Source organism: Orcinus orca, chromosome 7 (assembly GCF_937001465.1).
Source record: "Orcinus orca chromosome 7, mOrcOrc1.1, whole genome shotgun sequence".
Taxonomy (NCBI): Eukaryota; Metazoa; Chordata; class Mammalia; order Artiodactyla; family Delphinidae; genus Orcinus; species Orcinus orca.
Window position 1 is genome coordinate 76781787 of NC_064565.1, and position 27875 is coordinate 76809661.

The 27875-nt window shown below is 41.1% G+C and overlaps 3 protein-coding genes across 5 annotated transcripts in view; 2 read left to right on the forward strand and 1 right to left on the reverse strand.

The window, feature by feature from the left end:
* LOC117195540 (basic proline-rich protein-like) lies at positions 1-27728 on the reverse strand. Its single transcript, XM_033400297.2, has 3 exons — positions 26384-27728; positions 8586-8699; positions 1-260 (listed from the first exon to the last, which is right to left on the reverse strand). Exon 1 carries the CDS (start codon positions 27726-27728, stop codon positions 26616-26618), a length of 1113 nt encoding a protein of 370 aa, XP_033256188.2. The 3' UTR covers positions 1-260; positions 8586-8699; positions 26384-26615.
* Positions 1-27875, forward strand: part of PMS1 (PMS1 homolog 1, mismatch repair system component) — a 596068-nt gene that overhangs the window by 507941 nt on the left and 60252 nt on the right. The gene's annotated exons all lie outside the window — the stretch shown is intronic.
* MFSD6 (major facilitator superfamily domain containing 6) overlaps positions 27130-27875 on the forward strand; it is a 74013-nt gene continuing 73267 nt past the window's right edge. For 2 of the 3 annotated variants that reach the window (XM_033400281.2, XM_049712142.1), the window contains exon 1: positions 27627-27836. The gene's annotated coding sequence lies outside the window, so the exon portion shown is untranslated. Of the gene's footprint in view, positions 27271-27626; positions 27837-27875 lie in introns of those variants that run through there. The other variant, XM_004276940.4, reaches the window with a different exon arrangement.

Below are 27875 nucleotides of genomic sequence, written 5' to 3' on the forward strand. Positions count from 1 at the left end.
TAGGGTAAAGAGGTTTCTTTAATTTTTGCATATTTACTGCACTTCAAAAACCAGAGGTAGAGTTAAATACAGTCCTTGGACTACTAGAATCCCATGTTGAAAGTCGTCTGAGGTGGGCGGGACCACTTTTCCCATCCTGGTTAGCAGCCCTGGTGAGGAGGTAGCGCCACCATCTGGAGGGATTAAACTCTCACCTCTGACTTCTTTCGGCCTTGCGCCCTCTGGGGGCCAAAGGATATGTTCTGGAGCATCCTGTTTTTCTACAATTACAAACAAATGAAAGTAAATCAAACTCTTTGTAATCGTATTTCATTGCACACAGCAGATTCAATGACTTATTTAGTGACAGGGTTATAGTTTTTAAAGTCCGCACGTGCTTTGTGATTGTGGGTCCTCAAGCAGTTTATTCTTAACCACTAACAGTCTAATTTTAAAGGTTGATTTTTAAGTCAAAGTGAGTTCATTCTTCACAAAACACATTAAAAACCAAAACCCAGAAACTCGTCCTGCTGCATGATAGTCATCAGAATGGAGAAATAGAATATGGTTCAAGAAAAAGCATTTGTTGTCCACATAAACATTTTTAGAATGTAACTGATCAATAACATGCAGTGAAAAGTCATCTTCAATGTGATCTGAACAAGAAGTTTGTCAATTTATTGGGGGGAAAATTGGATAGAACAGAGAATCCAATATATTCTGTGAACATCTATTATACACATCCATTGTCAATCTTGGCCGGAAAGCTAAGGCCCTTCCTTAAGCATGTGTGTGCTGATTGGTCTGCACTGTTTTTCTTGCATAAACCACACCCATGGGAGTATGAGCTCTGTTTCTGATTTCTTTAGAGAAGAATTTTTAAATATTTGCCATGTAATCTGAGAACATAATCGTTCTGGATTTAAATTTTTTCTCTCCATTTTTACAATTGCCTCATACTCGGTAAATTTTTAAGACTCGTCGTTATTTTCTGAAGTCTTCAATTCTCTGTTTTAAAACTCATTTTACATTGTATTTAATCTATTATTAAAAGTACAATCAGAATATACAGTTTTGGAAAGAAGCCAACCACTCCAAGTAAACATACGCCTCAGTTGATGGGAATGGGAGTTGGGGATTGTGATGGAGGAGTGTTCCAGAGAGTAGCCTGTTGGTCATGAAGATCAAGTGTCTTGTGCATCAGCCAGTGTGTTTTGCAGGAGACTGGCAGAGAGGTGAATCTGCCAGGTCGCTTACATGGAAGGTGATAAAAAGAGAGCTCCCCCTGCACGTCAATAAGAGCAGCCTCTGGGAAGCCAAGTCAACGTTGGTTCCTCTCTTGTTCCTACAATCCACATCCAATCATTAAGGAAGCCCTCTTGGCTCCACCTTTGAAATATATCCAATATTCAACCATTCCTCATCACTCTGCTACCCTTACCCTGTGTCAAGCCCTCTTTATGTCTCACCTGGATTATTGCAATAAACTAACTTGCCTCCATACCGTCTATTCATAACACAGAAGCCAGAGTGATCCATTTCCAACATCTATCAGATCATGTCTCTGTTCAGAACCCTCCAATGTGTAAAGCAATTATACTCCAATAAAGATGTTAAAAAAAAACCCTCCAATAGGTTTTCTTTTTGTTAACATTTTTATTGGAGTAAAACTGCTTTACAATGGTGTGTTAGTTTCTGCTGTGTAACAAAGTGAAACAGCTATACATAAACATATATCCCCATATCTCCTCCCTCTTGCGTCTGCCTCCCACCCTCCCTATCCCACCCCTCTAGGTGGACACAAAGCACCAAGCTGATCTCCCTTTGCTTTGTGGCTGCTTCCCACTAGCTATCTATTTTACATTTGGTAGTGTATATATGTCCATGACACTCTCTCACTTCATCCCAGCTTACCCTTCCCCTTCCCCTGGCATACTCTGTACGCCAGCCACGTGCTTCCACTTACCGTCACCTCAGTCTCAATCCAACTGTTCCTAAGGCTTGGCACCCATGTTGAGTAGTGTCCTAACGATCATTGTCTTTTAATGCCCTTTGTTTGTTGCCAATCTTTTGCCCTGGCTTCTGACCCCCTAGTTATAGGCTCCCTGCATGAGATTTTGACGTGCCAAGGGATAAGTATTCTATAAAGGGCTTTCTGCTATGTTATAATGATGGGAGTATAAAAAAACAGAACTTTGCACCTGTGTGTAAATTCCATAAGATAGCCCTTCTGTCTGGAAGAAGTGCAGCCAGGATAACTTTGCAGTAATATTTTGTATCAGTAACATTAGGTTTAACCGTGAGTGGCAAAATGCCAAAATAACAATGGCTTAAATAAGATAAAAGCTGTTTGGTGTGCAGTCCAGAGCTGAAAGGAGGCTTGACCCCTAAGTCCTCAAGGAGTCACACTCCCTCCATCTCACTGCTCCCCCAGCTCCAGACCACGGCCCTTCTTCTCAGGTCTAAGACGACAGGATCTGCATTTTAGGCAGCAAGATAGAGGAGAAGACAAAGAAGAAGGGAAGGGTAGGTGATTTTTCACATCATTGACTAGAACCTAGTCACATGACTACATGTATAGTTTCCATCTTGGGCAACCGTGTACGCAGCTGAAGAACAGGCATTTTATCACCCTGGAAGATGGGAAACAGGTATTAGAGGGTATCTAGCAATCTCTATCGCCCAGTGCAAATGAGCTGTCCAGGCTTCTGCCTTCATCTGACCTCTGATCACACATCTCTCGTTCTATTTACTAAGGTCTCATGACATTTATAGCCAGATTTTTCCAACCCTTAGCTACACTCACTTACCTACTTAGGATGTACTTATCCACTTCATTCTCCAAAGAATGAAAAGTGCCATAAATACATACATTCATCAAGATGATAAAGAAAGGGAACTTCCTGCCAGTAAAAGCACGGATGAAAATATAAGACAAACATAAACACAGTTATTCTTGTCTTAAGACCTGTGAGAAATCTCTGGGATTCTTGATCCTGGCACTTTGCCTAGAAGCCTACTGCCCCCTCTTATCAGACCACACCTTCTGCCTCTGTTGAGTGCTCAGCATGCAGACAAGCTTTGTCAGGTCTCTGCTTTCAACTTTCAATACGTTGCTTAGCCATCCGCTGAAAGAGTCTGCTCAGCCCAGTACACAGCAGCTGCTCGTAAGCCCTCGTCCTGCATCCACAGCCCAGAGCATGTTACTGTCATCAGCCTTAAACACAGCTACCGGACAAAAACAGCCCTGCCCACTCCACACATTTGCACACATCTGCTGTTTTCCCAAAAGGGAGAAAAAGCAAACAAAATTTTCCAACAGTTTCCTTCTTGTCCCCGTTTTGTTTTTGTTCTTATTTTTTCTGTAAGTGCTAAATGCAAAGACAGAGTAGAAACAGTAAGTTATAACCTTTCACATCCATAGTTAACACTTTAATTGTACCTGGCTTGGTACTTAGGTTGTAACACACATTCCTAAAGCAAGCCTAAAGAACTGTGAATGTCCCCTCCGTGGCAGGGGACTCAATTAAAGCCTGGTATGTATGCAAAAAGATCTTTGAAACTCGACCAGGGAAAGTAGCTGTTTTTAGCATTGACATCTTTCTTAAAATGTTTTATATTCTGACTCTGTACAAAATGCCTGCAATTCTAAATATGATCTTTCTTTTCTAAGTTGTATTTTCAATGCTCCTGATCCTGAAGGAGCCACGATCATATAGGATTAAGAGCTTCCTCTCCTCACCTATTAAAAAGAAAAAGAGGAAAGAACCGTTCTTAGGCTGGCTTCATGGGCTTGTGACTGCTGCAGGTGCGGAAGGCTTCTCACTCAGAAGGGCACCATGCTGGGTTCTGCTATTGCCATCTTGAAATTCTCAAAAATTTTATCTTTGAACTTGTAAGTTAAGTTGAAAGGAGAGTGAAGCACACGTGTGAACAGAGGTGCGATGTCCAACATGTATTCACCCTCTTTCCCTGCAGCACCATTCCATTCACATAGTGTTCACAGTGCCCGGTGAGCACAGAATTCCTGTGGACTCATGATGTATGGGTGTTCAATGAGACTTAAAGCAAGCACAAGGTAAGTGTATTACATTTATGACTAATTGGGAGGGGGGATGACAGCCCCCAAGAACCAGGATTTCCTTGGAATGCCAAAAGATGACAATGGCATTCTAAGAAACATAAAGGTCCAACGAAATCTATCATACCCTTTCTTATTTCTGTTTGTTTGGGTTTTTTTCCTGTATAATTACAGCAAATCACATAGGCTGAAAATGATGGCATGGAAAGAAAGGGAAAGATAGGGCTACCCATAGTTCCTTCTCTTCCTGTCCTTCCTTGCCAGACAGCTGAAGGTAGAGAGGATTGGCACGATGTGTGCATGTCGAGAAGTGAAATATATAAGTGTTAGCAATACCGTATGCTAACACTTATATATGGAATCTTAAAAAAAAAATTGTTCTGATGAACCTAGGAGCAGGATAGGAATAAAGACGCAGACGTAGAGAATGGACTTGAGGATACGGGGAGGGGGAATGGTAAGCTGGGACGAAGTGAGAGAGTAACATTGACATATATACACTGCCAAATGTAAAGTAGGTAGCTAGTGGGAAGCAGCCGCATAGCACAGGGAGATCAGCTCCGTGCTTTGCGACCACCTAGAGGGGTGGGAGGGAGGCTTAAGAGGGAGGTGATATGAAGATATATGTATACACATAGCTGATTCACTTTGTTATACAGCAGAAATTAACACACCATTGTAAAGCAATTATACTCCAATAAGGATGTAAAAAAAAAACACCTGTGACTAACCTGTAAGAAATCCTACACTTAAAATCCTGTTTGACTACTTCATAAACAGTTATTTTAATATTTCATTTATGTATCTAGAATTATAGGGGCAAAAAGCATTCCACGTTCATTTTCCTTAGAACTGAAGGAGATAATGTGTTTAGCAGAGAACCATGGCAAAAGTTGTAAACCATGGCGAACACTGTAAAGCAATTATACTCCAATAAAGATGTTAAAAAAAAAACCAGTTGAGTTACTTTTGTGCACTCTTTCCACTCTTCTGGTAAGAATAAGATATATATCTGTGTATGAGCTATAAAAAATGAATTGTATTTGGTGATTCCACATATGAGTTAAATACTCTTATACTTACACTGAAACCTGGCATTGTACAATATAAATATGAATGGTAAAATTTACAGTAATAATTTAAATTAAAATTTTTTCTTTACCCAGAATGACATTAAATAGCAAATAAACAATATTACAACAGGTCGAGAGAGAGAGAGATGGTAGAAGGAAGGAACCTCTTTTTACTTTAGTATCTATAATGGAAGCCTTTCTCCTGTTTTCTGTACAGGGGGCTACATATTTTCATCTTGCCCAGGTGCTACCAGCTATGTAGCCAGCCCTGAACTGGTCCCATTTCTACTCCTAACCTCACTGTCTTTTGTTCTCTCTGAATTTTTGTCATGTTTGCTGGTCAAGGTCAAACCCAGCCCACTGGTGAACTAGGTCTACCCCCATTTGGGAGTTGAAGGGTCTTTCCAGTTATTTGGAAACTGAGGTGATAAGAGAACCAGAGTGTGTTTTACGTACATTTCTCACCTGCTAAGTAAGCTGGCCTTTTATGCTATAACATTCTAAGCACATTTCAGCATCTTCGAACATTTGCTGTAAACTTCTCAACACTCTCCACCAGGTGGCTCTAGCAGATTTGCGCAGGCACATAGGTAACAGTGAAGGAAAATTGTAGCAAAGTTCTTGTCTTTGCTAACCATTTCCAATGGGTCGCCTTTAAACTACATCATCATGTTTTAAATATGCCATTTTTCTTAGACAACTCATTCCTTTTACTGTGTTTTAAGTTATATCCTCATTACATGCTTCTTAAAGAACTAGAAAATATGAAAAAGTAAAAAGAAGGAAAAAACAACGTCCAGACAAGACTACTGTTGACATCTTAGTCAACTTTCCTAGAGTTGTTTTCCTTCTGTGCATAAAAGAATGAAAACATGAGCCACAGAGTGGGAAAGATATTTGTAATATATATCAAGCAAAGGACCTGTATCCCAAGGACATAAAGGACTCCTATAAATCAGCAAGAAAAAGACAGAAAGCCCAATTAAAAAAATGGCCACAAGACCCTTTACAAAAGAGAGTACTTAAATGGCCAATAAGCATGTGAAAAATTGTAAACATAACTAATCATCAGGAAAATGCATTACAACACCATAGAGCCACTACACGCACCAGAATAACTAAAACTTAATAATCAGTGTTAAGTATTAGTGAGAATTTGGAACAACTAAATCTCTTACATATACTCATTGGTGGGAGTATAATTTGTATGACTACTTTAGAAAATATTTGGCAATATTGAATAAAGCTAAACGTATACTTATTCTATGACCCTTTTCTAGGTATATACCCAACAGAAATGCATGCAAATATACATCAAAAGACATGTGCAAGAATATCTATATCAACAGTATTCATAATAGCCAAGACCTGAAAACTAAGCAAATGTTCAACTACAGTAGAATGAGTAACTATTTTATGATACAAAGAAATGGAATGAAACAACATGTATTAATCTCACATACATAATGTTGAATGAAAGAAGCAACACCCAAAAAGTATATACTATAGGATAACATTTATATAATATTCAAAACCAAGCAGAACTCATGGAATGTGCCACCAAGCTCCCCCTTCAGGAATGGTCTTAGGAAGTGCCTCAGCTGAAGAGGGCTGCCTGGCCTGAGATTATATCTCTGACTATTGGGCTGGGTATAAAGGCCCTCACCCCAATTTGGAAAAACTCTGAAGAGCTATGCCAGCTTCAGAGCTCTCTGTAGAGTTAGCTGAAGACTTTGTTGAGATTGCAATTTAGCCCAACTTCTACCTCTGCCTAATCATGTTTCTTTCCCTCGCCTCCTTTTCCTCTCTACCCCCCCACCCCTTTTCTTCTCTTCCCTCCCACAAGTATTGGTCCCAACTTATGGATATCTCAGAGTCTGCTTCCCTGGGAACCTAATCTTTGAAAAGAGCGTAATAGCTACCTTTGGGAATGTCCTGCATTAGCATAATCCTGCATAAACAGTCCAAACTTATGCTGTTCAAGGGTCAACTGTGACATACACTCTTGAAATATGCTGTAAATATATTTTCTTCTCTGTTGAGACTGACAGATTCTTAATATCATGGCCTGTTCTTTCTATGATCTGTATCATTCCATTTCAATAAGGACTTTACCAGAACTTTGAGTGCCTAGTAAATATTATTTGAATAATTGCTAAATTATTGATCTTTAATTACTTACATATCATCAATGATAAAAATAATAACCTGGTATTTAAGAATGTAAACATCATCCCTATTTTATTTTGGCAATATTAATTTACTAGAAACTCAACTTTGAATCTAGTTGAGTGAAGATAGATGGAATTATGGTTCTTTTTACATTCTCTGTGTGCTGTGTAATAACATTATAAAAAATAGGTTACATAGAAGAATATTGATATTACAAACAAATTTTCAACAATACCAACACACAGAAAAAGCACAGGGCTTTTGGCTTTAAAGGGAAACGTTTACTGCATACTATTTTAAAAGCAAGAAGAAGATGAAAACACTTGAGATGTATAGATTACATGCAATTACAAAAATTTTTAGCTAAAGAGGCCTTAAAGGTAACCAATTCTCAGTTAATTAATTTTATAAAAGAGACTCTCATATCTAGAAAGTTTCAGTAATCTACACACAGTGAGGGAACTCAGTGCCCTCAGGAGTCAGGGTCCCACAGTAAACAGTTGTGATGTTTATAATAATAAACAGCATTTGGTTTTAGATAATCAAAAATATTTTAATTGTTTCATACTTTTGAGATATATTTAAAAATACCATACAGCAAAAGTTTAAAATTCTATTTGTACAAGTTGCTGAGTACACAAATATTTGCCTTCTTGTTTATTTGACTTAAATCTATAATTACAAATGTTGTTTTACCTACACAGCTCTCCTGAATTAAATGTCTATCATCATATAGAAAAATATCCAGTATAAAAAATATCCAGTATTTACATTTTGTGTAAATCAACTCATTAGAAAATTCCCAGACAACAAAATGGCAAGATGGATCCTGCCATGGCTTGTGGAGGGCAGAACACTGAATGAAGTGGAAAGCAAGGCATTACACTGAATCAAGGGGAAATGATGACACTTTGGATACCACAGTGATAGCTACTCCAGAAAGGCATAACGACCATAAATACATTTTAGTTGATTCCCAAGATAACACTTTAAAAAGGATACAGAAGAATTAGAAAATATTCAGAGGAAGTGGCCAGGATAGTGAAGACTTTCTTGTCTGAATAGAGTCATTTTTTTCCGCATCCTACATTGCTGGTATTTTAAGTGGTATTTGGGAAATACTGAATTCTGTATATTAATTTTGTACCTTGTCATATTACATAAACCTATTGTTAATTCTAATAGTTCTTCAGTTTGGTTCTCCCAAATTTTCCAGGTATACAATCAAATGGTATAAACATTATGATTTTATTTCTTCCTTTCTAACATGTGTAACCAACCTTTTATTTTCTTATTTCATTGATGAGAAGTTCTGGAAGGGTGCTTCAGCAAGCATGTGGAAGATGGGTGTAAGTGGGTGTACTTTTCCGGCTCCTTAACATGCATGGCTTATCCTTAGAAATGAGAGTTTATTATAAAAATAAACAGTAACTTTACATAGCAAGGGAGGGAAATTTACTAATTTGCTATACAATATCTTGCGTCCTTTGGTAGCATCCAATATGGGGCACTCCTACTAGGCAGAGTTTTAAGGCAAGAATACTCTGAGTTACTGACTGCCTTTCAGTCCAGTACTGCAGAGTTGTGTTTGGCTTATGAATAAGATGTGGTCCAGGAGGGAAGGGGTGATTTTACTCACTGACACAGAACATGAGCTGCAACCTCCGTGCCTCCCCAGCTTTGCTGAGTGATAATTGACATACAATAAGAGGCACATATTTAAAGTGTATAATTTGATAAGTTTTTATAAACTACTCTTGAAACCATCACGACAATCAAGGTAATAAACATTATCCATCATACACCAAAATTTCCTTATACTCCTTTATAATTATCCCATCTCTCCTCTTCCTTCCCCAGCCACCTCCATTCCCACGCAGCCAGCCATCTGCTTTCAGTTCCTATGAATCTGTTTGCATTTTTAAGAGTTTTGTAAATGGAATTATACTGGACTCTTTTTTTGCAGGGGGGTGTCTGGCTTCTTTCACTCAAGATAATTATTTTTGATATTCATCCATGTGTGTTTATATATTCGTTAATGTATGTATTAGTAGTTTGTTTCTTTTAATTGCTGAGTAGTATTGCATTGGATGCAAAAACCACAATTTGTTCATCCATTCACAAATCGATGGACATTTAGGTTGTTTCCAGTTCTTGGCTATTACAAATAAAGCTGCTGTGTATATTCATGTATAAGACTTTATGTGAACATGCACCTTAATTTCTCTTGGTGAAATACCTAGGAGTGGAATAGCTGGGGGTAAGTTTATGATTGACTTTTTAAAAAACTGCCAAATTATTTTCCAAAGTATTACAATGATTTTATAATCCCACCAGCTTTGTATGAGGTTCCAGTTGCTCCACATTCTATACAACAGTTGGTATGCTCATTTTTGTTTTTGTTTGTTGTTGTTGTTACTTACTTATTTACCTACTCCACTACATGTGTACTGGTGTTTTTGATTTGCATTTCTCTAATGCAGGATTTTTCAACCTTATTACTAATGACATTTTGGACCAAATAATTCTTTATGTGTGGGGCTGTTCTGTTCTTTGTAGGAAGTTTATGTGCATCCCTGGCCTCTACTCACTACATGCCAGTGGTACTCTCCACCGCAGTTGTGGCAATCAAAAATGTCTCCAGATATTACCAAATGTCTCTGGGGTATAGGAGCAAAATTGCACCCAGTTGAAAACATTGCTATAATGACTAATGATACTGGCCATCTTTTCATGGGCTTATTTGCCATTGATATACTTTCTTTGGTAAAGTGTCTTTTGAAATCTTTTGTCCATTTTTTTAAAATAAATTTATTTATGTTATTTATTTATTATTTGGCTGAGTTGGATCTTCGTTGCTGAGCGCGGGCTTTCTCTAGTTGCGGCAAGCAGGGCTACTCTTCGTTGCGGTGTGTGGGCTTCTCATTGCAGTGGCTTCTCTTGTTGCGGAGTATGCGTTCTAGGCACGTGGGCTTCAGTAGTTGTGTCGTGTGGGCTCAGCAGTTGTGGTGTGTGGGCTCAGTAGTCGTGGTGCAGGGCTTAGTTGCTCCACGGCATGGGGGATATTCCCGGACCAGGGCTCAAACCTGTGTCCCCTGCATTGGCAGGCGGATTCTTAACCACTTAGCCACCAGGGAATTCCATTTTGTCCATTTTTAAATTGGGTTGTTTGTCTTGTTATTTTGGAAGGGTTCTTATATATTCTAGATACAAGTCATTTATTGGATATATGTTTGAAAATAATTTCTCTCATTCTATGCCTTGCCTTTACATTTGTATAGCATTGTGTTCTGAAGAGCAAAAGTTCCTAATTTTGATGAAGTCCAATTTATTGATTATTTTCTTTTATAGTTTGGATTTTTTATATTCTGTTTAAGAAAACTTGCCAAATTAAATGTAACTAAAGTTTTCTCCCGTTTTCTTCTGGAAGTTTTATAGTTTTATCTATTATATTTAGGTCTATGACTAACTTTGAGTTAATTTTTGTGTGTGGTATGAGGTAAGGTCAAGGTTCACTTTTTATTTATTTAATAAATTTATTTATTTATTTATTTTTGGCTGCGTTCGGTCTTCGTTGCTGCACGTGGGCTTTCTCTAGTCGCGGCAAGTGGGGGCTGCTCTTCCGTGTGGAGCAAGGGCTCTAGGCACGTGGGCTTCAGTAGTTGTGGCATGTGGGCTCATTAGTTGTGGCTCACGGCCTCTAGAACGCAGGCTCAGCAGTTGTGGCGCACAGGCTTAGTTGCTCCATGGCATGTGGGATCTTCCCAGACCAGGGTTCAAACCCGTGTCCCCTGCATTGGCAAGCAGATTCTCAACCACTGTGCCACCAGGGAAGCCCCAAGATTCACTTTTTAAATATGGAGATCCAGTTGTTCCAGCACTTACGTTGAAAAGATTATTCTTTCTCTACTGATTTGCCTTGGTAGCTTTGTTGAAAATCAGTTGTATAGTTGTGTGAGTTTATTTCTGGACTCTCCATTCTGTTCAGTTGGTCTCTATATCTGTCTTTATACCAATACCACAGTGTCTTGATTACCATAGGCTTATATAAGTGTTGCAATTGGATGGTGTACGTCCTTTTGTTCTTTTTCAACGTTGGTCTGCATGCTAGATCCTTTGCATTTCTATGTAAGTTTTAGAATCTGTTTGTCAATTCCTACAAAAAAGCCTCTGAGATTTTTTGACTGGGATTGTGTTTAATCTGTAGAATAGGGGAGAATTGACATTTTAACAATACTGAGCCTTGTAGTCCAGTATTATGGTGGATCACTTCCATTTATTTAGGCTTTCTTTATATCTCAGCAATGTTTTATAATTTTTTTCTTTTTCGGTACGCGGGCCTCTCATTGTTGTGGCCTCTCCCGTTGTGGAGCACAGGCTCCAGACGCGCAGGCTCATTGGCCATGGCTCACGGGCCCAGCCGCTCCGCGGCATGTGGGATCTTCCCGGACCGGGGCACGAACCCGTGTCGCCTGCATTGGCAGGCGGACTCTCAACCACTGCGCCACCAGGGAAGCCCTGTTTTATAATTTTTAACACGAGTTTTTTAACTAAAAGTTTTTAATAGGTCAAAAATAAGTATTTTATATTTTTGATGTCATGTAAATGGTAATGTCTTATAAATTTGAATTGCTTGCTATTCACTGCTTGTTCAGAGAAATACAATTGATTTTTAAATTGATTTCTGTATCCTGCAAACTTGATAGTTCACTTATTAGTTCTATTTTTTTCTAGCAGCTTTTATCATAAATTGTTTGGAATTTTCCACATAGACAACCATGTAATCTGTGAATAAGGCAGTTTTACTTTTTTCCTTTTCCAATCTGGATGCTTTTTATTTATTTATTTATTTGCCTTACTGCATTAAATAGAACTTCTAGTACAATGTTGAATAGACATTGGATTTTGTCAAATATTTGTTCTGTAGCTATTGAGATAATCATGTTTCCTTTTTATTATGTTGGTATAATGAATTATATTGATTAAATTTTAAGTATTGAACCAACCTTACCTTTCTCACATAAATTCCAGTGGGTCATGGTGTACTACAGTTTTTAATATATTGCTGGGTTCAGTTTGCTAAAATTTCATTAAGAATTTTTGTACCAATGTTAGGGATATTAGTCTGTAGTTTTCTTTTCTTTTAATATCTTTGTCTGGTTTTGGGATCAGAGTAATGCTGGCCTCATAAATTGAGCTGGGAAGAGTTGCCTCCTCTTCAGTCTCTGGAAGTGTTTGTATAGAAGTGGTGTTATTAAATGTTTGGTAGAACTTACCAATGAAGACACCTAGGTCTAGAGTTTTCACTGTGGAAAAGTCTTAAACTACAAATTCAGTTTCTTTAATAGATACTTGGCTATTCATGTTGTCTGTTTCTATTGAAGTAGCTTCCATAGTTTATGTTCAAAGGAATTTGTGCATTTTATCAAAGTTGACATATTATTAGCATATAATTATTCATAACATTTTCTTCTTATCCTTTTAATAGGATTGGTAGTTATTCTCTCTCTCTCTCTCTTTTTCCCTCCTTCCCTCCTGCCCTCTCTCTCTCTCTCTTTGTACTGGTAATTTGTATATTCTCTCTTTCTCTCTCTCTTTTTTTTTTCCGGCTGGGCCACCCGCCTTGTGGGGTCTTAGTTCCCCGACCAGGGATTGAACCCAGGCCACAGCAGTGAAAGCGCCAAGTCCTAACCACTGGACTGCCAGGGAACTCCTATATTCTCTCTTTATAACCTGCTCAATCTGGCTAGAAGTTTAACAATTTTCTTGATCTTTTCAAAGAACCAACCTTTAATTTTATTCATTTGGCAAAGGTTTTTAGATATGACATCAAAAATATAACCTATAAAATAAAAAAGTTGATAAGTTTGATTTTATGAAAATGAAACATCTTTGCCCTACAAAAACGCATTGTTAAGAGAATGAAAGATAAGTCATGAACCTGGAGTAACATTTGCAATCCACATATCTTGTAGGCAACTTGTATCCAGAATATATAAGGAACCCTCAAAAGCCAACAATAAGAATATAAACAACCCAGTAAAAATGGGCAAAGGATCTAAACAGACACTTTACCAAAGAAGAGATACATGTCAAATAAGCATATATAAAGATGCTAAATATTTTTAGTTATTAGGGAAAGGCAAATGAAAACCACAATGATCTACCACTGAATACAGTACCTTTAGAGGGGCTGAAATTAAAACACAGTAAATAGCAAGTGTTGACAAAGTGTTGCCATATATTGCTGGTGGGAATGCAAAATGTTATAGCTACATTGAAAACAGTTTGGCTGTTTCTTATAAAGTTAAACATACATTTACCATGTGCCCCAGCAATCCCATGGTATTTACACAAGTAAATTAAAAATTTTGCCACTCGAAACCTGTATACAAATGTTTATAGAAGCTTTATTAATAATAACCAATAACCGGAAATAACCCAAACACCTTTCAATCAGTGAATGGGTAAAAAATTATGCTATGTCCCTACAATGGAATATTGTTCAGCAATAAAAAGGAATGAACTATTGATTCATACAATGTCAGTGGACCTTACATAGATATTGCTAAGTGAAGGAAGTCAGATCTAAGAGGCTATATTTTTTATGATTCCATTTTTACGACATTCTGGAAAAGGAATACTATAGGCACAGATAACTGACAAGTAGTTGCCAGGAGTTGGGGATGGTGGGAGTTAACTACAAAGGGGCATAGCACAAGAGAATTTTTTAGGTGATAGAACAGGTCTTCATGTTACTGTGATGGTAGAAACATGACTATGAATTTTTTAAAACCCACAGAACAATATACGAAATCCAGTGTTTTTTATTGTATGCAAATTAAAAACAGTCAGACAGGATATAGGAGGGGGACGCAAGATAAAATGCAGAGTTTTGGCAACTGACTCTAATTGCATTACAAATTACTGCATTACACATCAGTGACCACATTAAAGGGTTGGGTAAGAAAGGAGCTTGACCTAAGTAGCTTTGGAAAACAGTGTTTTCACTGGATAGAGTAGGGCTAAAAAATAAATTTCCAAAACACTGCAGTCTAGTTGGTGAATTTATTTCTCGTAGGGGCATTAGTGAGCAACTCTGAAACTACTTTAAGTTGTATACTGAGTTTGAACAAATAAGTAAATATATTGTAGACAATGCAAATCAGATTTCTCACTGGTAGAAAAAAGTTATAAATAAGCAAAGGGGGAATGCTAGAATGAATCCCATGATGCTGGATTGGAGTTGGAGGTATCAGTATGAATTCACATTTTATTTTATTTTTAAGTATATATACAGTTAGATAGGTACAGAAATATAGATATGTATGTTTATTTTATTTTATTATTTTATTTTTGGGGGCTGTGCCACTCAGCTTGTGGGATCCTAGTTTCCTGACCAGGGATTGAACCCCGTGCCCATGGCAGTGAAAGCACCAAGTCCTAACCACTGACTGCCAGGGAATTCCTTAGATATGTATGTTTAAATGGGTTAGTATACATACATACATTTCCTACTCTATCCACTGATAGGAAGCGGTGATATCCTAATTATAATGAATGCAGTCACGTGGTTTCTCAATACCATCATCCAATGAAAAGAACCAGAGCTCCTTGGAGAAGGAGTTGATCCTAGTGTTGGGGCAGGCAATATATAAGATGCACCTGGAGCAACCTGTGACACCAAAGCTCCTAAGTAAATAAATAAATAGAGCATGTCAAAGAGACACTGAAATTTTTTAAAATGTGGTATATACATACAATGAAATGTATTTTCATTGTATGTATGAATATTCATTGTATGAAATGAATATTTAAATGAAATGAAATGTTATTCAGCCTTAAAAAAATTCTGACACATGCTACAACATGGATGAACCTTGAAGACATCATGCTAAGTGAACTAAGCCAGACACAAAAGGACAAATACTGTATGATTCCACTTATACGAGGTATATGGAGTTGTTACATTCATGGAGAAAGTAGAATGATGGTTCCCAGGGGCTGCAGGGAGGGGAAAGATGGGAGTTATTGTTTAATGTGTACATAGTTTGGGAAGATAAAATTGTTCTAGAGGTGGATGGTGGTGCTGGTTGTACAAAAAGTGTGAACATACTCAATGCTATGGAATTATACAATTAAAACAGCTAAAATCGTAAATTTTGTATTTTTTACCACAATTAAAAAAATGAGTTTATGAAGCAACTAATGAGAGAATTGATTTTAGCAGATATGTTGGCAAAGTTCATGGCAAAATTATCCTGTTTATACATTTTAAATTCTGCTGAAATTAATAAATTATACACAAATTCCACCCTGAAAGAAAAAAAACACAGAAGTCAACCTGAAAGAACACTCAATGGCAAAATATAGAACAATTTGAGAAAGAAAATAAATACTAATATTGATTTTTTTTTTTTTTTTTTTTTTTTTTTTTTTTTTTTTGCTGTACGCGGGCCTCTCACTGTTGTGGCCTCTCCCGTTGCGGAGCACAGGCTCCGGACGCGCAGGCTCAGCGGCCATGGCTCACGGGCCCAGGCGCTCCACGGCATGTGGGATCCTCCCAGACCTGGGCACGAACCCGTGTCCCCTGCATCAGCAGGCGGACTCTCAACCACTGCGCCACCAGGGAAGCCCAATAATATTGATTTTTAAGTGAAAGAAAAAAAATTAGTATCTGTGAGTCAATACTGATATAAATAAATGATTGAATAAGTAAATAAGTGGGGAAGAAGGGAGAACTTTTCTGTACAAAAGAATTCCAATTAATAAATGTAGAAGTGATAAGGAAAATAAAAAATCTCCATTAGAACATCACAGTAATAACAGCTGCTGGCAAGAACAACCAACGAATGCTAAAGTGAATGAATCAAGGTTTAAGGGAAAATGGCATATTTGCATAGCATAAAAGTGTCTCTTCCCAAATATTGTTGCTTATAAAGGGAAAGACAGTGACTTTACAGTGCAGAAACCTAGTAGACACCATCTTTCTCAGGGGATCAAGATTAACATCGCAGGTAATGGGATATATGATGTGTGTGCTTCCTGATATGATCTGAGAAGGGCACATAAACTCAGTGACATTCTTCCCCCAATATATGACCTCCTTCTAACCATGAGAAAGTATAAGTTAAACTAAATTAAGAGTCATTCTACAAACTACCTGACCAGTATTAAGGGCACGAAAAACAGAGGAATTGTCACAGATTGGAGGAGACAAAGGAGACATAACTGTTATATGGAATCCTGGATTAGATCCTGGAACAGAAAAAGGATGTTGGTAGAAAGCCTGGTGAGGTCCAAATAGGATCTGTATTGGGGTTTAGTTAGGGTATTGGCAGCAATGTCAATTTCTCCATTTTGATCATTGTACTCTAGTTACGTAGCATCTCTCCTCTATCTTTGCAACGTCTCTGTAAGTATTAAATTATTTCAAAATAAAAGACTAAAAGGAGACAGAGAGAAAAGACTGAAAATACCAAATGAAGGTAAGGAGATGAAATCATAAAACTGCCAGTAGGAGTATAAATTCTTGCAACCACCTTGAGGAACTGTTTGCTATTAACTAATTAGAGTGAGAACCTGCATATCCTATGATTTAGCAGTTACACTCCTACGTATATACCATAAATATTCGTATATATATGCATCAAAAAACAAGTACAAGAATGTTCATAACGGCATTATTTATAATTGCCAAAGAATGTAAATAATCCAAATGTCCATCAACAGAATGGAAAAAAATAATGTGGTATCTTTGTATATTGGAAATAAAATAGCTACACACAGCAATGTCGTTTTGAGCAAAATAAATGAAACACAAAAGATTACATGCTGAACCAGATCTTTTCAGTGCCTAAGATTTTTAGTTAGGCATGTTTAAAGTGGCATTGATTTTCCACAGTTATCAGAAATATTATTAATGAATAATACTATAGTTGTTTTGTCTGACTTCCTAGTGCAATATGGCAGGTACAAGAGGGATCAGTGAGGGAGAGGAGTTAGGCCTATTATTAACCATTGGTCAGTCAAGAATATAGCTCAGCAACAATGTTTAACTATTTTTATTAGAAGCGCTTTGAATATAATAAGTAGAATTGGCATCAATTTAAAAAAAAACAGATCATCGTTTAAGACCTTAAAAAAAAAGATTACATGCTGTTTGATTCTGTTTATACAAAGTTTAAAACTGGCAAAACTTATCTGTGGGGTTAGAAATTAGAATGATGGTTCCCTTTGGGGAGAAGGGAGAGGTAGTAATTTGTAAGGGTCACAAAGGGACCTTTTGGGGTGCTGGTAGTATTCAATTTCTTGCTATTAGTGGTGATTACACAAGTTTTAATCATATTTATTATAACTCATTGAATTTTACCCTTGTGACTTATGCACTTTTATGTACATATGTCATACTCTAAGAAAAAGTTTTGAAAATTAAAAAGTATATATATATATATATATATATATATATATATATATATACAGAGAGAGAGAGAGAGAGAGAGAGAGACTGAGAGGGAGACCATGCTGCACAGCTTGCGGGATCTCAGTTCCCTGACCAGGGAGTGAAGCCGGGCCATGGCAGTGAAAGCCCGGAATCCTAACCACTAGGCCACCAGGGAACTCCCCAAAATAAGTGTATTTTAAAAAATCACATAACTGAGATCCATTTTAGGTGCCTTGATTTGTATTGGATAGATGTGCAAGGCTGGAAACAGGAAAGTCATTATGGAGATTGTGTTAGAGCCTTAGAGTACTGTGTGTAGAGATGGATAAGATGAAACGTATTAATGAAATACCAAGGAGATAAAGTTGGCAAGACTTAGCATTTGACTGAAGGTAGTTAAAGATTGGAACTTTATGCAATAGGCCAGAAATTATGAAAGTGATATTTTTAGATTCCTTTTTTTTTTTTTTTTTTTTTTTTGCGGTACGCGGGCTTCTCACTGTTGTGGCCTCTCCCTCTGCGGAGCACAGGCTCCGGACGCGCAGGCCCAGCGGCCATGGCTCACGGGCCCAGCCGCTCTGTGGCATGTGGGATCCTCCCGGACCGGGGCATGAACCCGTGTCCCCTGCATCGGCAGGCGGACTCTCAACCACTGCCCCACCAGGGAAGCCCCGAAAGTGATATTTTTGAAAACTTAATCTGTGTACCACTCATAGCATATGCTATCTTCTATTATAATCGATCTATTTATAGCCAGGTGTTTGCTAGTAGATCACAAGCCTCTTGATGGAAGGGACTGGATTTTATACTTCCTTTTATCTCCAGGAACTCTCTGCTCCACTACAATAGATTTATTATCATTTAAATTATCATAATTAGAAGACCAAAAAACAATATATGATGTGTAACTGGATTGGAATGGACAAGAAAATATCTTAGAAAATACATGAAGGAAATTATATTAAAACATCTATTGTTAATTTTTAAAACTCTTATCAAATCATATACAGAAGGCTACTTTAGTAACCTAATGAAGAATTATCTATCTCAAAGCAATAGCCAGCCTCATACTCAGTGGTAAAGCATGAAAGACACTCATAGTAAAGAAGGTAGTAAGAGAAGGGGACAACTACTGATCATCATGAATATTTATCATTGTTTTGTCAGTGTAATAAAATTTTAAAAGTAGGTATAAATATTAGAAAGGAGACCACAGTATCATTATTTGTAGGTTGATATGATCATCCATCTCTGGAAAACTCAAGAGAATTAAGCAATAAGATATCAGAGTAAAAGATTTCTGGACTTCCCTGGTGGCACAGTGGTTAAGAACCCGCCTGCCAATGCAAGGGACATGGGTTCGAGCCCTGGTCCGGGAAGATCCCTCATGCCGCAGAGCAGCTAAGCCCGTGCGCCACAACTACTGAGCCTGTGCTCTAGAGCCGGCGAGCCACAACTACTGAAGCCTGTGCACCTAGAGCCTGTTCTGTGCGACGAAGAGTAGTCCCCGCTCTCCGCAACTAGAGAAAGCCCGCATGCAGCAACAAAGACCCAACACAGCCAAAAATAAATAAATAAATATATTTAAAAAAAAATTTCTGTAAGTTAACCTTCTTTCCTCCTATTTACACTTTAAGTCATTTTTTAAGTCCAGTATCAGTCCCACTTTCTCCATGAAGCCAGTGCCAAGGAAAGAAAGGGGATGGTAGGGGGAACTAAAGAGAACCAACCTCATTAATGTTGTCACCACTGAGTTTATCCACTTACTATCATCGATTTATTCAACAAATATTTATCACCTCTTCCTCCCTTCCATTTCCTCCCATGTGAGTAATCACTGTCAAGAGCTTGATGTTTATTCTTCTCCACCTTTCTCTATGCTCATTCAAGCATATTCCCACAGTCATTCTGTGACACAGTTACAATGGCCTGTCAGGGCTGCTAGCTGCATCTATTATCTGTTCTCTCCTTCTTTCATAATAATAGAATTTTTATCTGTGCACATGGCTACCAGTGAAAGACTATATTTGTCAGCCTTCCTTTCAGCTGGATGTGACCATGCAACCAAGTTCTGCCACTGGAATTGAAATATGTGTTAATATGTACAACTTATTAATCTGAACATCTGGTGATGTCTTAAAAGGAAGGAACATGCCTTCCCCTTTACTTTTTCTCTTTCCTAATGACTGGAATGTGAACACAATGGGAAGAGTTGGAGCAGCCATGCTGGACCTTGAGATGGAAGCTTTATGTTGAAAACGACAGAAAAATAAGATCAAAAGAACATAAATCCCCTGGTCCCCAACACCACTGAGACACCTATTTACCTAAACTTTTATATGAGGGAGAAACATTTATCTTGTTTAAACCACTGTATGTGGACTATTACATGCTAACTGATACAAATAATACAAAATAATACAAGTAATACAAATCTTGAATAAGACAAGTTGTTCCTTTTTTTTCAATTTAATTTTTATTTTATATTGGAGTATAGTTGATTTACAATGTTGTGTTAGTTTCAGGTGTACACCAAAGTGATTCAGTTATACATACACATATATCCATTTTTTTTCAGATTCTTTTCCCATGTAAGTTATTACAGAATATTGGGTAGAGTTCACTGTGCTATACAGTAGGTCCTTGTTGATATCTATTTTGTGTATAGTAGTGTGTATATGTTAATCCCAAACTCCTAATGTATCCCTCCCCCTAACGTTTCCCCTTTGGTAACTGTATGCCCTTTGGTAAGCGTATGTTTGTTTTCGAAGCCTGTGAGGCTGTTTCTGTTTTGTAAATAAGTTCATTTGTATCATCTTTTTAGATTCCACATATAAGCAGTATCATATGATATTTGTATTTCTCTGTCTGATTTACTTCACTTAGTATGATAGTCTCTAGGTCCATCCATACTGCTGCAAATGGCACTTTTCCATTCTTTTTTATGGCTGAGAAATATTCCATTGTATAAATGTACCACACCTTCTTTATCCATTCCTCTGTCGATGGACATCTAAGTTGCTTCCATGTCTTGGCTATTGTAAATAGTGCTGCAATGAACACTGGGGTGCATATATCTTTTTTTTTTTTTTTTTGCGGTACGCGGGCTTCTCACTGTTGTGGCCTCTCCCGTTGCGGAGCACAGGCTCCGGACACGCAGGCTCAGCGGCCATGGCTCACGGGCCCAGCCACTCCGCGGCTTGTGGGATCCTCCCGGACCGGGGCACGAACCCGTGTCCCCTGCATCTGCAGGCGGACTCTCAACCACTGTGCCACCAGGGAAGCCCCATATGTCTTTTTGAATTATGCCTTTCTCCAGATATATGCCCAGGAGTGGAATTGCCGGACCATATGGTAGTTCTGCTTTTAGTTTTTTAAGGAACCTCCATACTGTTCTCCATAGTGGCTGTATGTTCCTTTCTTTAAGGAGCTCACAGTCCAGCACGGAAGACAAATCATTATAACAGTATTTGATACGTGCCATGATAGAGGAGGCACCAGGTACGTGAGGCCATTGAGGGGTAGCAAGCCTAGTCTGTGGAGGACATATGTTTTATCTGGGATCTGAAGGAGGGGTAGAGTGTTATCCATTCACTCCTGCTTGAAAAAATCACTTCGTAGGCTTCAGTGACAACACCCTCCTGAGTTTCCTCCTACGTCTATGGCTGATCCTTCTTGGTTCCTCTTCCTCTACCAGCTGGTAAATGTTGGCCTTTCTCAGGGTTCTCTCAGTATATTCTGTCTTGTGGTGACCCCTTCATTCCCATGATTGTAAATAGCACCTCAGTGTTGATGACTGCCAAGTCCAGCCCTCTCTTCTGGGTTTTGGACTCATAGACTTAATTGACTACTTCACAGCTCCACCGGCAAGTCTCACAGGCACCTCCAACTTATTATGCCAGAATGTGAACTCTTCCTTTCTTCCCTCCAGCCTACTCCTCCCACAGTCTTCTCCCTCTCACTGAAGGTTGTCACAATCCACCCAGTTGCTCGAGCCAAAAACTTGTGATTCATTCTTACACCTGCTTTCCCTTGCCTCCCACACACAATACATCACCGAATGTGCTGACACACTTCCAAAAACTCTCTCTCAAATCCATCCACTTCTTCTATCCCCACTGCTCACCACTCTAGTCCAAGCCACTGCTGGTCCCTCTCGTCACCACTGGTTACTTTCCAACTGAGCCTCACTTCCACTTCTGCCCTCTCCATACCATTCTCCACACAGCAGCCACAGTGACCTTTTAAAGGCACAAGTCAGATCTCCTAAACGTTCTTCAATGGATCTCACTGAATGTAAGTTAAAATTCAAAATGCTTGACATGATACCCAGGTTGCTGCCTGACCTGGCTTTTGCCTATTTCTCCCACCTCATCTCTTGACATTTCCCCTTAGGCCACTACTCACTCTGCTCCAGTCACCAAAGCTTAGCTCTTTGCTGACTCAAGGCAGCTCCTCCTGTGGGGAAAGGTCTTTCCAGAACTCTTTTCCTGGTCATCTCCTACTTATGCCTCAGGTCCAGTTTACTGTGACTTCCTCAAACAGGCCTTCCCTGTCTTCCAATGTAAAGTACATTCTTCATTTTTCTCTTGCATAACACTTTGTCTTCTTTCCTGTGGAAGACTGCTAGTTGACTCCCGGAATCCATTCTCCCTTTCTTTTGTAGCAATGGAATTTAGCTGGGTCTCTGGCCACTTGGCTAAAGACTACGTTTTCCTCCTTTGCACTCAGATGTGGGCACGTGACTGTTTCAGCCAAGGTGATATGTATGGACATGATGTGTACAAACGTGAGGGCTTCCATTTAAGGGACAGGGCTTATACTCTCCCTGGCCCATGTGCTGGAAACAGTGAGAACTGAAGCAGTCACCCTGGACCAGACATGGAATCCATGTGTTGTGCAGATGGTGATGTCGCACCATCAGCCTTGGACTGCCTACCTGTGGACTGTTATATGAGAAACAAAATTCTAATTCTATTTGACTACTGGACTTTTGAATCTCTTTGTTATGGTAAAGGGGGCCTTGGTTTTTGGGGTTTGGTTTTGTTTTGGCGGTACCACACAGCTTGCAGGATCTTTAGTTCCCCGACCAGGGTTCCTGGGCCCTGGCAGTGAAAGTGCCAAGTCCTAACCAATGGATCACCAGGGAATTCCTTTGGATGGGTTTTAAGTAGAGAATTAAGGTCTGCTGGTAGCACATCCAGGAGGCACAACACAACGTGAAAGGTGCCCCAGGATGTTGTGCAACCCTGTGGGGCTGCAAAGAAATCACCCTGTCAGATGTTCTTAAAGATTACTTTGGTGGCAATAAGGGAAAATTGATTGGATGAGAAAACACATGGAGGCAGAGAGGCCAGAGAAGTGATCATCATAAGGCAGAGGAGAGAGAACCTCTTGGATTAGCATAGCACAGGAATACAGAGAAGAGGACAAATTCCAGGAATATTTTGAAAGGAGGACTCCGCAGGGCTTCGTGTTTACTGGGTATGGTAGGCAAAATCATCGCCTTCTAGAGATGTCCATGTCCTAATCCTAGGAACCTGTGACTATATTACCTTACATGGCAAAATGACTTTGCAGAGGGTTTCCCTGGTGGCGCAGTCGTTGAGAGTTTGCCTGCCGATGCAGGGGACACGGGTTCGTGCCTCAGTGCGGGAGGATCCCATATGCCGTGGAGCGGCTGGGCCCATGAGCCACGGCCACTGAGCCAGCACGTCCAGAGCCTGTGCTCTGCAATGGGAGAGGCCACAGCGCTGAGAGGCCCGCGTACCGCAAAAAAAAAAAAAAAAAAAAGACTTTGCAGATATGATTAAGTTACGGTTCTTGAGAGGAGGAGATTAACCTGGACCATCAAGGTGAGCCCAGTGTAATCACAAGGGATCTTATAAGAGGGAGGCAGAAGGGTCAGAGTCAGAAAAGGCAACATGGCTGCTGAAGCAGAGGTTAGAGTGAGGTGCTATGAAGATGGAGAAAGGGGCCATGAGCCAAGCAGCCTCTAGAAGCTGGAAAAGTCCAAAACGTGGATTCTCCTCCAAAGCCTACAGATGGAATGCAGCCCTGCAGACACGTTGATTTTAGCCTGGTAAAACCCATTTCGGACTTCCGACTTACAGACATGTAAGATAGTAAATTTGTCATGTTTTAATTCACTACATTTGTGGTAACTTATTATAGCAGCATAGAAAACTAATATGCTGGGTATGGGCGTAAGGGTGGAGGGAGCGGTGAGTACAGGACCTTGTACAACTAGGAGGATGACGTTTGGGAACCCAGAAGTAAAAGCCGGGGGGAAGGGGCGGAAGATGGGTGCCTGTGAAACAACCTACTGGAATTAGCCATACAGATCTGGTACCCCACCTTGAAACTCTCCCTTCCTCAGACTTCTGTGACCCACAGCCTTGGGTTTTGCTCTTCCTCTCAAGCCACTCCCCTTTGTATACTCCATTTTGGTTTTGTTCTAGGCCTTTCTTCTCTTTCTTCTGTGATTGCTCTTACCCCCTCCCTTGGCTTTAATCATGGAATATTTGAGGATGTCCCCAAATCCCTCTCTCTGGGACAGCTGGTGGCGCAGTGGTTGAAAGTCCTCCTGCCGATGCAGGGGACACGGGTTTGTGCCCCGGTCCGGGAAGATCCCACATGCCGCGGAGCGACTGGGCCCGTGAGCCATGGCCGCTGAGCCTGCGCGTCCGGAGCCTGGGCTCCGCAACGGGAGAGGCCGCAGCAGTGAGAGGCCCGCGTACAGCAAAAAAAAAAAAAAAAAAAAAAAAAAAAAGAATAATCAATTCTGCCAAAGGAAATAAGAGAAACAAACATTATAAGAGAAGAAATGAAATTAAATGAAAGCAAGTAGTTTGTGAGACAAAGTAAGTAGTGCATATATGAGCTGAACGTAGAGAGGAAGGGTTGGAAGGTCCAAATAGGCACCAAATATTCTTGATACAGTAAATATTCATGAGGCATATTAGCACTCAATATTGAGGCAGGCTTCAAATGACCACCCACTGGTGACAGCTACACAGCCTCCATTTGTTCTCTGCCTGAGAAATGCAGATAAAATCCACAGCTGCTCATCGGGCTAATTGGTGAGCTGGAACTGGCCAGCCATCCTCGCTCCTGTGTCTCTCAACAGAGAAAGTGTGTGCTGGCTCTGGCCCCAGGTACCCTCTGACTGCCAGTATCAACCTCAGCTCTGGTCCTTGTAATCACACCATCAGCACCAGAAGCCTGACTCAGGAGAGGGAGGCACAGATTCTACACATTTCATAAAATATACCCCCTGCTTGTGCCCTAGCCTAAGTGTGTTAATCTACTCTATCTCCTGACTTCTTACTCTGCATTTTAAATTGATTCAATTAGCCACGTGATTTCAACACCCTAATTTTGTCTTTGAGCCTTTCTGTACAATGACCTCTGGGATAGCTTGCCTCCTGGTATACTTGGAAGCTAACTTCCCACACCACACCCACTAGTTACCTCACAGCGGGTAGGGAGATGTGGGAGGAGTGGTAGTCACTTTTTCTTCATGCATATTTGCATCTTCTCCTTAGTTATACTGAAAAGGGAAGGGGCTACCAGGAAAAAAAAAATCCTGCCCTAATAAGGCCAATTAAAACATTTTCTGCTGTGATGACCCTGGAGGCTACCCTGTCCTATTTGAAACCAGCTTTAACCTCTAGTTTGATTTGGCTTCACTTTTCAACATGGAGCCATTTCTGGCTCAACAACCCCCCCCCCCCCACCCCTTCCTGCCCTCCTTCTGTATACAGGAGAGAACCTGAATCATATTAGACCTGGAGTCTGTTCACTTTTCTTTTTCCTTCTTTTTCAAAAGGTTGCTTCTTTAATATCTGGACAGATAAGAAGGATGATAATTCTATTATGACAGCTACCAACTGGGTACTTTATGAGCCGTTCAGTTCCAAATACTGCAGGGGAAGATGTCTCCAGGCCACACCAGACCAAAATCTGTCAATCTCAGAGTCCAACAACCACTTTAATATCTTTCATATGAAACTTGAGCACTCACTGCTTTTCATCGGTTTGCTTTTATCAGTATTGCAAGTGGATTTATCATGAGGCTAATGGAGCATAAACTTCAGGGACCCTTTGTAGGTTCCAGGAGGGGCCACAGTGACTTTGTAGTTTTGTTTTATTCTTCCTAAAGAGGGACCTCAAATCCTAAAGCTTCAGGGCCTGTAAAATTCTCATCGGTATGATTTCGTGGTTAAGAGCTTAAACACTGGAGATAAAGGACTTCTCACCCTTTTACTATTTAGTCATTTTAGGTTAGTCACATTAAATTTCAGCCTTGGTTTCCTCAGTTGTAAAATGGGAATAATAGTACTTATACTTTTAGGATTACGGTAAAGCTTAAGTAGTACTTAAACAGTGTTTCATGTATGAGAAATGTTCTTCGATGCTAGCTGCCATTATTATTGTTGTTATTCCCAGAACAAGACGATAAGCTCCCTGAGGACAGGATCTGGCACCCCAAAGGCCCATTACAGGCACCAAAAAAAATACTTGCTGAAGGAATGATACCTTTTACAGCCAACTCCACTCTCCCCACCCTCTCTGCGTGTCTAACCAGAAATACAACTATAATTGCGTTACAGATGCGACACACATGGTTACCTCTTCAGCAAGCTGCCAGATACTCCGTAGCACTTTCTCAGTTTGAAAGAGTGCTTTAGTCTCAGCCCTTCCCCGGTGAGTCCTGAAACCCTGGTTGTTTGCCTCCTGTCTCTTGCCAAGCTCCTCTCTCCCAGGTCAACTGAGGACAGTCGGCCACAGCCACCGCTGGCCGAGAGACGCTGAGGCAACGCATTAATAGTGTTAGCATTCTGCTTGGCACTGAATAAATGCCCTACAAACGATGGCTATTATTGTTGTTGCTACTGTTGTTATTATTATTATTATTATTACAATTCCCAACCAGCCGGCCATCTACTCTCCGCCCCCTCCCCCCGGAGCTAGGCCTGCATCTTTTGCCTGGGGTCGGGGTGGGGGGGCTCTTAGCCGGGAGCCGGGGTGCGGGGACCTGGGGATAGACCCTCGCGTCTGCTCTCCCCCTTCGCGGCGCGCCTCCCCGGCAGGGCTGGGGCGGTGGGTCCCCCGGGGCCGCCAGGGCTGGCGGGAGGCCGGGAGGAGCAGCCGCCGACGCATCCGCCGCCGCCGCAGGAGGCGGAGCGCTGCACCTGGCGGCGGGTCCTCGGCGCTCAGCCCTGAAACGGGTCCAGCCGGCAGCGAGCGGCGGAGGCCGGGCCAGAGGAGGAGGAGGAGAGAAGGTCGCGCCGACCGGTACGCTCGGCTCGCCGCTCCCGGTCCCCCCACCGGCCCGCATCCCTCCGCCGCGCCCCGCCCCGCCGCAGCTCCCGAGGAACCAGTGACCCGCCCGAGATGGCGAGCGCCGTCTCGACAGCCGCCGCCCCGGCGCCCGGAGCCGCCGCCCCGTGCCCGGGGGAGATGGCTCCCCGCGCCCCGCGCAGCTGAGCTCTCGCCGCCGTCGCCGCCCGCCGCAGGTGAGTCGGAGCCCGGCGCGAGGGGGAAGGGGGCGCGCTCGGCGGGGCGGCGGGGTAGCCCCACCCTGGGCTCCCCTGCAGGGGCCGGGCCCGGCCGGAGGGCGAGGAGCCCCCTGCGGCGCGCACACCTGCAGTCGCTGAAAGGCTTCCGAGGAGGGGCCTGGCCCCAGGGCGTGGGGGGGTGTCTCCGCTCCCAGCCCCGCTCGCCCGCTACTGTCTCCCTCCCCTTGGATCCCGAGTCGGTTGTCATCTTTTGGGGCGCTGAGGGCAGCTACAGCCTGCACCCCCGGTGCGCCCGGCGCGAGCAGCACTTCCGCAAACGTAACTGCAGTCGGGAAAACAAAGGCGCTGCCCGAGGAAGCCGTCGCCGGGCGCCGGCAGCAGCCAGGGAGCCGGGTGAGGGCTGCGCCCCAGTGCCCAGGCCCTTGTCGGCCCGGCCGCACTCGCGCCCTTGCCATAACCGTCCTCGGGAGAAAGTGGGAGGCGAGAACACCAGACAATCCGAGTGCAGGGACGTAGCTCCTTGGGTGGCAAGAGGAGGAAATTGACAGCGTCTGCTTACCCAGGTGAATAAATACGCAAAATACCTCTTTCCCTTGCCTGCT